Here is a 9,928-nt window from a genome sequence, read left to right as displayed (position 1 = left end):
AAAAAAAAAAAAAAAAGAAAAAAAAAAAGATCAACATTAGAATATCTTGATAAAATTTTACTTCCCAAAGGCTATTACATGATCTAACACAAATGTGCTTCCCTGCCAGCCCAGATAAATCCATTAACACTTCAAATTCAGGATTCCAGTGCCAGCCATGGTCACTGAGCGCCGAGGCAAGAGGCAGACAAGGGAATAATCTCCCAACTTCAGTCTTATTAACCAGAGTTTGCCAGTAATCTCTTAGAACAACAAAAGGGGGATCAGCAAATAAATATTTCTCTTAGCCACAGGGAGCACATGTGCAACCCCCCTGAGCAGGGGGAGGATTAACAAGGGGGATGTTGGGGTTGGAGGGGCCTTACCTGCTGGGCGTCTGTGTCGGACTGGAATGTAACGTACCAGTTGTTGTTGTGAGCAAACTCACAGCTTATCACCTTGGGGCAGTTCTCGTTCTTAAACAGGGCCTTCACCTCCTGGGGAGACAAACCCAGGCCAGTTTAGGGCACCTGGCTCTGAGCTGGACAGTGAACACCAACGAGACACAGGTTTAAGCTCCAGCCCTTCCCTCCCGTGACCAGGGATGCTCTCGTGTTCCCCTGACAGGCTCTCCAGGCACCACGTCATCCTCTCCCTGTTCCTGAACCCACAGAGCCCACTCCAGGCCCCCCCAGTTCCCCAGGTAAAACACAGCAGGATCAGGTGGTAAGAAAAATCAAGACCTGTGAAGAACTGGTGACATTTCCACAGAAAACAGGTAGCAAAGGTGTCACGGAGACAAGAATGATTCCATGAAATACTCCTAAGTCAAGGCAACCTGACAGGGGTTTTTTTTATATCTTTGCAATAATCAGATTGTAAAGAGAGGGGACAAGCAGCTGTTCAGTGTTTGCATTAAAAGAACTCATTAAAAATGCTGGTAGACAAACACCCTGTGTTACAACTTTTAAAAAACAAAGAGCTAAATCATTCTGTTCGCCAAGTATCAGGAGGAATTTTATTATCCTCCCTTCTCTGAACATAATGAGCTCAGCTCACGCTGGGGCACAATGAATGAGAAATGTTTAGCAACATTTCTTGCTGCCAAAACAACCGTCTGACTTCAAGTAAAGTTACTGCTGTGACAAAAATTCAGCCTGGATTCCAAGCTGTGCCCTGGACTGATTTATTTTTGGATCCGAAAAGAAACCAGTTCAAACTTCCTTCCAGAGAAGCCAGGTTAGCTCAGCTTTGGTGGAAAAAAAGAAAAAAAAAAAAAAGGAGTTTGCTTAAGAAGGTTTAAATATAGTAAGTAAATAATGGGAAGGCACGATGGCAATAAGTTTTTGTTTTGGCTGTTTTGACAGCGCACCCGGGAGGAAAATATTACTGATGTGGTTCACAAGAAAAATGTCCCTGTTTAATCACATTAAACACCAGCTGACCTTTTCCTGGTGCCTGTTTGAAGCCCTGTTGAAGACAACCTTCCAAAATCATCAACCTTTATTTCCCTTTTCTCCCTGGATTTACCTCTATGGGTGTTGTCTCGGGGATCTCCCGGAGGATGATAATGCACCGCTTGTGGTTTGGTCTCACCTTCTCCCCTCTCTCGTCCACTTGTACCATGGGAGAAGCTGAAATTCAAAGAGCAAAGTGGGACACTGAGCACACTTGGAACAAAGAAGGAGAATTCAGGAGTCTGGAACAGCCCCTTCCTCAGCCATGGCTGCAGAGGGAGGTTCCTGTCACCCTGGACCAGCACAAGAAGCCACAACCAGCTCAGAGACTGAACCATCTCTCTGGAGCACCAGGATTCTTTGTCCTACTGACACACCCCCCAAACCCCCAGACTTACATCTCAGAACTTCAAGAATAAGGTCCATATCCGTTGTCAGCTTCTTAATCCCTTCCATGTTGGCAATTGTCCATATTGGAACAAACTGATCGCTGTCCATCTGAGACATCAAGTAGAGATCCTTTGAAAGATTCTCACTAAAAAGACATAAAATCGTGATTTCATAAAAATCCTGAACTTGACTCCCAGAAGACTCAAAAAACCAGGATCACTGCAGGCTTAAATATTCCCCAATTCCACTCACAGCCGAAAGACCCTCAAATTCTCTCTCCTGGAACAAATCCCAGCAGACCAACACAAAGCAATTTAAAAAATGTCATGAAAGCTGCGGTGCTCTGCACGTTGGCCTGCAAAAGGGATCTGCCAAAGAGCCTCCTGGGGACACACAGCCAAGTTATCTCGAGGTCTTACAACTCCAGAGCACAGGAGGTTCATCCTCACCCAAGGACACGGATGCACAGACGGGACTGGAACAGCTGGAAGGTGCCAAGGGGGTTTCCACGGCACGTCAGCAAACCTTGGTTTGTTCTTGATAAAAACCTTGTGTTTTTATCAAGATGATGGGACACACCAAGCCAAACCCAGGGAATATTTGTCAGGGATTTTAGTGAAGGCTTTGTAGCAGGCTGAGTTAAGTGCACCTACCGGGAGAAGCAGAATTCAAGTTGTTTCCTCAAACATTCCCTGATGTCTTCCGTGGACACGGCGGAGGGGCCGTCACCTGGAAGGGACCACACCCCCCATCAGATCCCACTTCCACACCCACACAGTGCATGGACACGTCTCATTGTCCAGCAGAATAAATCCCTCTGGGTAGGAGCAGGGGGAAAAGCTCGTCTGAGGTGCTTAAAGAACTCAACATGCTCCCAACACGACCCCGACCCCGCCGCTCGCACCTGCTTGGCCAAGTGTTGGAGCTCCTGGGATAGCCATGGACGTGCCAGGATTCCTCCTGGGTCACAGCACAGCTGCAGCAAACTGCAGGGGGTCACAGGCACTGACAGCAGTGGTTGAACTCGAGCACTCACCAGACACTTCATAGATTTGGTATCCCAGGTCTTCGGTCGCCAGGACGATGCCGTTGGCAGAGGCTTCGTCGGCTCCTGTGCCATTCCTTGTGGCTTCACAGGACGGGGAATACATCACTTCATACTGCTTGCAGCTGTCCTCTGAGAGCTCTATGTGACCTGCCAAAGGGACACCCCAGCAGCAGGGAAACTCCCGTGAGCTCCGGGACAATTCCCCACGGGAAAAACTTTGGCTACCGACATTAAAACACCCAAAAACTGCTGCAGCTGAGAGTGTCTAAAGTTAGTCTGTATGTCTCAGACTTTGTATTGGAGAGAACTTTTCAGTTCTCCAGTTTCAGAAAGGTCTTCTGGTTTGCACCAGGCTCTCGGGGGTAAGTAAATAAAAGGAAATAAAGGATCCTGAAACTGATCCCCAGAGGGGGAGAGGATCTAAAAACCAGTCTTTCCACACGAAATTTAAAATATTTAAAGCGAGGTTGCCAAAAACAAGGGGTGAAAATCGCTTACACTGCCAGGGTTGCTTCACTTTGTTGTGAAGAGACAAATGAGTTTCTGTCGGGCAAAGCACAAACCCGGCGCTCGATCCCCACTTCTGCTGACTTACCAGAAACCTTTGACAGGGCCACACGAGCTGAATCCCCCCTTCTTTATCCCTAACTTTGACTGGGCTGTTTTTGCAGGGAATCTTCTGCCTCCTCTGCTGGGCTTTGAGTCACCTCAGTTACCCCTGAGCCAAACCAGAGCCACCTGAACACTCGGCTTTGGGTGGCACTGCCCACGTGGTCAAGATGGAAACAGGGCTGGGATGGAACAGACCGAAGGGAGAGGAGCAACCCGTGGGCACTGGGCACTCCTGCCAGCTCTCAGCAGCCCCTCGGTGTTCCCAGGATGGCAGGTGGCCCTCAGACCTCATTTTCTTGTTCACAGGGTCCACGGATGCCAAAGTGCAGCGGTGCCATGAGCCCATGCCCACACATCTGGCACCCTGCCCCCTCCTAGCGCGTTACATGGTCATCACTGGGCCTCTTGGATCCTGTTCCTGCCCAAGTGTCCTGTCCCAGAGGAGCTCTGACACCTCCTCGACCCTCTGAACCGGTGAGACCCGTCACCTCCATAAACCCCCTGCTGCCTTCTCACACACTTATTTCCCACTTTTTGCTCCCTCAGCACTGACAACCCCCAGGACAAGAGCCCAGGGGTTGCTCCTCCCAGCTGAACTCGCCCTGAGTGTCCCCCAAGGGCCGTGTCCCCACATCTCACCCTCGGCCGGAGTCCCCTGGGCCGCCGCCGTCTCCTGCCACGTGTGCTCGGTGCCATTTGAGGGGGGCACGGCCTCACCACTCCCCTGGGGGACTTCCTGCCACACTTTGGCGTTGGGGTTCAAGCCAGCCCCCTTGGATGTCACCTGCTGAAGAGACCAGAACACCTCTGTCAGTGCAAACGGGCCGGGGGAGCCCCAGAAAGCCAAGCCAAGACAACACAGGAGAATTTAGTGATTGTCCCTCTAGAGTTCCACATCTCAAGTGTCTACCCAGCTATTAAAGCACCTATGTGATTTTTTTTTTTTCATTAATCAAAACAGGAAAATCCTTGGTGTTTTCCAAGTATTTCGTTTCTACCTCCATTAGAAGTGTTGCCTTCAACCTCTCTCTATTGACATCCGACAACATCAGCGGAGGCAGCGGCTACCGGCCAGGACTCTGGGAACTCATAAGCTTTTAAAGACTTGACTGTCATAATGCTCCAGTCCCCTTTCACCAGAAAGGGAAATTTTCCCTCCTCCAGACCCCTTCCTAGAAAGGAAGGTAAAAAAACATATGTCAAGGAGCAGAAACTGTATAACTTATGGAATTAGCGACGTCTCTACTAACCAAGTATCGCCTGTGCTGTGCCAGGATTCCTCCTGAACTTACCTGAGCCCTGCCCCGTCCCCCCAGGGATCACCTACACCTTACACACATCAGCAGACACAAACCATTTCCTTAAACCTGCAGCCAAGGGGATTTGGAAGTGCCAAGACAAACCTGCCCACTATCCCGGCCTGTTTTAGACTTCTCACCTTGGGAACGGGCAACGAGGACCACGATTAGAGGGAGAGGGCTGAAAATGGGACAAGACAAGAGGAACTGCTGCATTCCAGCCTGGAACCTGGCAGGGAGAAATGCTCCCTCCCACAGCACAAGGTGGAACCCTCCAAGGTCCCTTTCCCAGAGCTGCTCAGAGGCATTTGGGTGAGGAGCCCAACACAGCTCCTTCCACGCGGACAACAAAACTCCCCTTCTGCAAAAATTCTCCCCCCAGGAAGTTCAAACGCCCCAGAAGCCACTGACACAGTTCCTCCAGCCACTGAACGATGCTCCACTTCGCTCCTGCTGGACTTTAAAAGGTGAAAGCCAATAATCCAGCTCCCATCCACCAACTCCCAGATGAGGAAGTTGGATATTTCGGAGCCTGGCCTCCTGGGTACTGAAGTTAAGGAGTGGCTCACTACCAGGCCTCAAACACAAAGCACAAGGATAAGGAAGCAGTTGCAATAGCTTTAGAGATAATTCCTCTGCCAAGGTCACACCTCGTGCCAAAGCTGTTGGCTGCAAGGACAAGCCCCAGTCCGGTAACAAGAAGCCTCCAAACACAGGAGAGGTTCAAGACAACCATGAGAGAAGCAAAACAAGGACCACAATTCCTGCTCTCAAACTTCCCAACAGCAACAGTCCTCCCCTCTCGTTAATCTCAGCCCAAGAACAGAGCTGGAAACAGAAAGGACTGGAAAGAGTTCGGGGTGAAAGGACACGCGTGCGTTTCCCTTCGCAGAGCTCAGAGCAATCCTCCAACAAAACAACCTGAGAAGGAAAGCCCAGGAAGCTGCTGCACCCCCAGGCTCTGTCCCTGCAGCTCAGCACTTCCAAACCCCACCTTGCTCAGCTGCTGGGCCCTCCTGGGACAGAGCATCACCCGTCCACGTGCACTCAGGGACCCAGACCCAGCAGGTCCCAGTTCTTTGACTTGACTTCTCATCAAAGCAAAATGAGACAAGACACAACCAGGAGATGATTCATTCTTCTCTAAAAATAAACTCTGCCTCACTACCTACATCTCTGAGGGAAGCACTGAGCTTGAAGGAATAGCTGTGAGAAAGGGAAAGTGAAACACTTTTGGGGCAGTTTCTGCGCTTCTGGAGGTGATCAGGACTAAAAGCAGCTCTGGGGACGGCAGAGGATGTTCCTCACCTTAGAGAGACCAAAGGCACACGTGGCAACAGCACAGCTCTGAAATCTCAGGTGCAGGTGAGAAGGGCTCAGAAACCAAAGAGATTTGGGCTGGGAAGTGATGAATGGCCCGTGAACACAGTGGCTGGGACACACACCTGGAACAGAGCGTGGGCCACTTCCCCTGGGCTGGAAACCCTCAGTGAGGTGGAACACAGCCCTGCACAACCCAGCCCTGCTCTCGCCCCTCTCAACAGCAAAACCCCACGGTCTGGAGAGGACAAAAAGCCCCTCATTTACATCAGCTTTTGGGAATTTCGCCGTGCCGAGCCCCAGGAGCGGCTCTTCAGAGGAGAAGGCCAAACTATCAACTCTTGCTTGTTTAAGCGAGGTTCCAGAGCCCTGGCCTGTGGGATTGGCTGCAGCACGATCCTCCCAGCTGCTATCAGGAGCTTTCAGGACGAGGTTAAAGCTTTACAGAGTGACAAAGGTTGGGAACACTCGCTGGGACCCACGAGCTGACAAAGCTGCCCTCGGCACAGCAAACGTGGATCAAAGATCTTCCTCCAGCAATTCCCCCCCAAAAAAAAGACTGTTGAAGCCAACTCTCATTCTTGAAAGGATGGAAAAGGATATTTTTCTTATTGTAATTACATTTAAATCGTATTTAACCAGAGTCAATTAAGCTGACAAAAATGCAAGCGCTCGGAGGTTTAAAGCATTTTAATATTAACTCAAATCATCCCGCAACCAAAATCTTAACCCAGAGCTTGTGACACGTTTCCCGGAGCAGGCAGAGACTAAGAGGGAATCAAAGCCGAAAAATCCAGAAGAGAATTTAACAAAAAAACTTGCGAGGGGGAGAAACTAAACCTTTTTCCAGAAGTGGAAACGTAAGCAGATGGAAAAACCCCAAGGTCAGCAAAGCCACGGGAGGCAGCACGGGAGAGAAACCTTGTGCTGGCTGGGGGACAGGCAGGAGGGAACACCCCTGGGGGGGGCTCAGGCACAGTGTGGGCTCCTGTCACCTCCTCAGAGAGCAGGTACTGTCACCTCCTCAGAGAGCAGGTACTGTCACCTCCTGGAGGGGAGTCACCTGGCACCTCCTCAGAGAGCAGGTACTGTCACCTCCTGGAGGGGAGTCACCTGTCACCTCCTCAGAGAGCAGGTACTGTCACCTCCTCGAGGGGAGTCACCTCCTCAGAGAGCAGGTACTGTCACCTCCTGGAGGGGAGTCACCTGGTACCTCCTCCAGGAGTCACCTGTCACCTCCTCAGAGAGCAGGTACTGTCACCTCCTCGAGGGGAGTCACCTCCTCAGAGAGCAGGTACTGTCACCTCCTGGAGGGGAGTCACCTGTCACCTCCTCAGAGAGCAGGTACTGTCACCTCCTCAGGGGGAGTCACCCTCTCAGAGCTCAGCCAGGGTGTGAAGCTGGATAAGGAGAAGCTCCTCAGGAGCTGCCAGCAGGTCTCAGGTGACAGTTCCATGCTCTGAGCGCCCCAGGTGACTCTCAAACCCACGTTAATGGTCATGGGAGTGTCGCTCCCACCAGGTGGGTTTTCCAAAGGCTGGGATGAGTCCCCCGTACCCGGGGGGGCTGTGTAAAGGGGGTACCTGTGGCAGAGGTGTGTGAACAGGGGCAATTCTGGGGGGGGGGGCTGGTCAGCCAGAGGGAAGCCAGGAGCCTCACCTGCAGAAGGAGAGGGCCAGCAAAGCTCAGTGCTCGCCACAGCCCTGGATTTCCAACCAGGAAACATCACGGGCAGCGTTTCGCCCACCTGGAACACACGGACTTCCATTTCCCCCATAAACTACAAACAGATGGGATCAGCAGCACGTACCCCCCCTGAGCAGAGCCCCCAGCAGCCATTATCAATCCCATTTTTCCCCAGTGCTTTTAATAATATTCCTAATGCAGCTGATTATTGATTGTGAACAGCACACGGGTCCTGGCTGGGAGGGAGAAACAAGGCCGAGCCCAAACATCAGCGTGTGAGACAGCACGAGCCTTACACAGCCCTCACTGCAGCACTGGAGTTAAAGATGTCACAGGAAAACCCAATTTCCCTCACTCCGTGCATCCCACAAAAGGCTCCACTCACAATCACCATGCTCACACTTGAGGTGGGTCTAAACCAAACACCTACAGCTACAGCAATGCAGCCAATCCCCCTGGAAACCTCGAGACGTCCACCACTGTCCTGCCCTGGGCCTTATTTTCCAGCAATCCCCAAAGATCCGGAGACAAAGCTGCTGTTTGCTCCCGAGCATCCGACTGCAGCGTCCCAGGACAGCCGGCTCTGAGCTCCAGCCCCTGTCCTGGCAGCGAAAAGGCACCTTCAGAAAGTCCAGGCGGTCCTCGGGAACTCAAAACTGAACATTACTGAGGCCTCCAGAACTGGAAGATCACCGAAACTCCCACCACCGCCAGAGGAAGGAGATCAGACCGAGCAGAGTTGGTGTTTTTAGAGGGATCCCCTGAACACCCCGAGGTGGGGATGTGCTCCAGCTCCCTCTGAGCTCAGCCACAACATCACCACCAGCCATGTGCTCGCCGGCTGATGGGCTCTATCTCCCAGCACAGCTCCACTGCTCCCCTTCCAGAACCTGCCTCGTGTGCCCAAGGGGGGCCCTCTCCTGCTCCAGGGCCCTCTCACCACGCTCAGCCTGGGCTGAGGCCGCTGCTTATGGCTCCCCTCAGCCCGGGCAGTTCCTCTTCCAGCCAAACGCTGCAAACCCAGAACCCTCAAGACCTGTCACCGTCTTCGTGACAACTTTTATTCCTCTCGGGTGAAGCCACGTAACTCCCAGCTCAGAGCTGAGGTTTGGCGATTCTTCTGCGGTGATTTCGCTCGAGGGAGAGGAGCTGTTGTTTCCCGAGCCTTTTCATTCGGAGGGCCTGAACCGCAGAGCACGTGTCGGTGTTTCGCGTTAAGAGCACCACCAGCACCACCACCGCCCCCGAGAAACTCCGAGCGGGACCCCCCAGGCAGAACCCCACGAGCCGAACACCCCCCCCAGGCAGGGACCCCCCCCCTGAGCTGGAACGCCCCCGACAGACCCAGCACGGCTCCCCCGGTCCCCTCCGTCCCCCCAGCCGCCACCACCCCCCCCCCTCCGATCCCGCAGCTCTTGGCCCCGCGCACGTTTTCGGGACAAAACTCGGTGCAAAGTTTCCAGCGGCCGCCCGGGTCCGTCCGGCAAAGGCTGGAACGGCCCTCGCCGAGCCCGCGAGGGGCCGCGAGGCGCCGCAGCCCCGTCCCGGGGCCTCCGGGGACACCGCGCCCGCCCTCCCCGGTGACCTCCAGGGCCGGGCCGGGCCGGGCCGCGCTCCCCGTCCCGCCGGGCCCCGCCAACGGCGCAGCCGCCCCTCGCCCCGCCGCGAACCACCCCCGGGGGGTTTAATTAACGCAATTAACGAGGCGCCGCGCTCGGGCCCGGCGCCGCGCCGCGGAGGGGCCGGGCCGGGGAGGCCCCGGGGAGGCCCCGCGTGTCCCGCGTCACCTTCACGGCCGGGCCGCGGCGGCCCCCGAAGGTCACGGCGGCGCCTCCCCCGCTCCCGGAACCTTCCAGAGCGCCCCCCAGCCCGCCCCGCGGCCGCCGCGCGCGGATCTGCTGTGTCAGCCCCGTCCCCTCCCCCGGCGCGGCGGGCGCGGCGTGCGCGGCCTCCCCGCCGCCTCCTCCTCCTCCTCCTCCTCCTCCTCCTCCTCCTCCCGCGCCACATGGCCCCGCGCCGCCGCCGCCTCACCTCCACGAAGAGCAGCATCGCGCCGCCGCGGCCGGCGGGCCCCGCGCTCGCTCCCCCCCCACCCCCGCGGTGGCCGGAGCGGCGATCGGGACACGCGGGCTCCGCCT

The 9,928-nt window shown here is 54.5% G+C and overlaps 1 protein-coding gene across 4 annotated transcripts; it reads right to left on the bottom strand.

Moving 5' to 3' along the window:
- Positions 1-92: 92 nt before the first annotated feature.
- LARP4 (La ribonucleoprotein 4) lies at positions 93-9,928 on the bottom strand. Of its 4 annotated transcripts, none has more exons than XM_039387695.1 (7): positions 9,822-9,928; positions 4,126-4,270; positions 2,863-3,021; positions 2,480-2,555; positions 1,835-1,971; positions 1,510-1,613; positions 93-476 (listed from the first exon to the last, which is right to left on the bottom strand). In XM_039387695.1, exons 1-7 carry the CDS (start codon positions 9,837-9,839, stop codon positions 330-332), a joined length of 786 nt encoding a protein of 261 aa, XP_039243629.1. In that variant the 5' UTR covers positions 9,840-9,928; the 3' UTR covers positions 93-329. The 4 variants fall into 4 exon arrangements, with proteins under 4 accessions (XP_039243629.1, XP_039243628.1, XP_039243626.1 ...); XM_039387694.1 differs by having other exon boundaries at positions 4,126-4,273; positions 9,822-9,921; XM_039387692.1 differs by lacking the exon at positions 9,822-9,928 and adding an exon at positions 4,485-7,139 and having other exon boundaries at positions 98-476; positions 4,126-4,273.

The sequence above is a fragment of the Pipra filicauda genome, unplaced genomic scaffold (assembly GCF_003945595.2).
Source record: "Pipra filicauda isolate LSUMZ 115617 unplaced genomic scaffold, ASM394559v2 scaffold582_size373904_pilon, whole genome shotgun sequence".
NCBI lineage: Eukaryota > Metazoa > Chordata > Aves > Passeriformes > Pipridae > Pipra > Pipra filicauda.
This window is presented reverse-complemented; position numbering and strand designations above follow the sequence as displayed.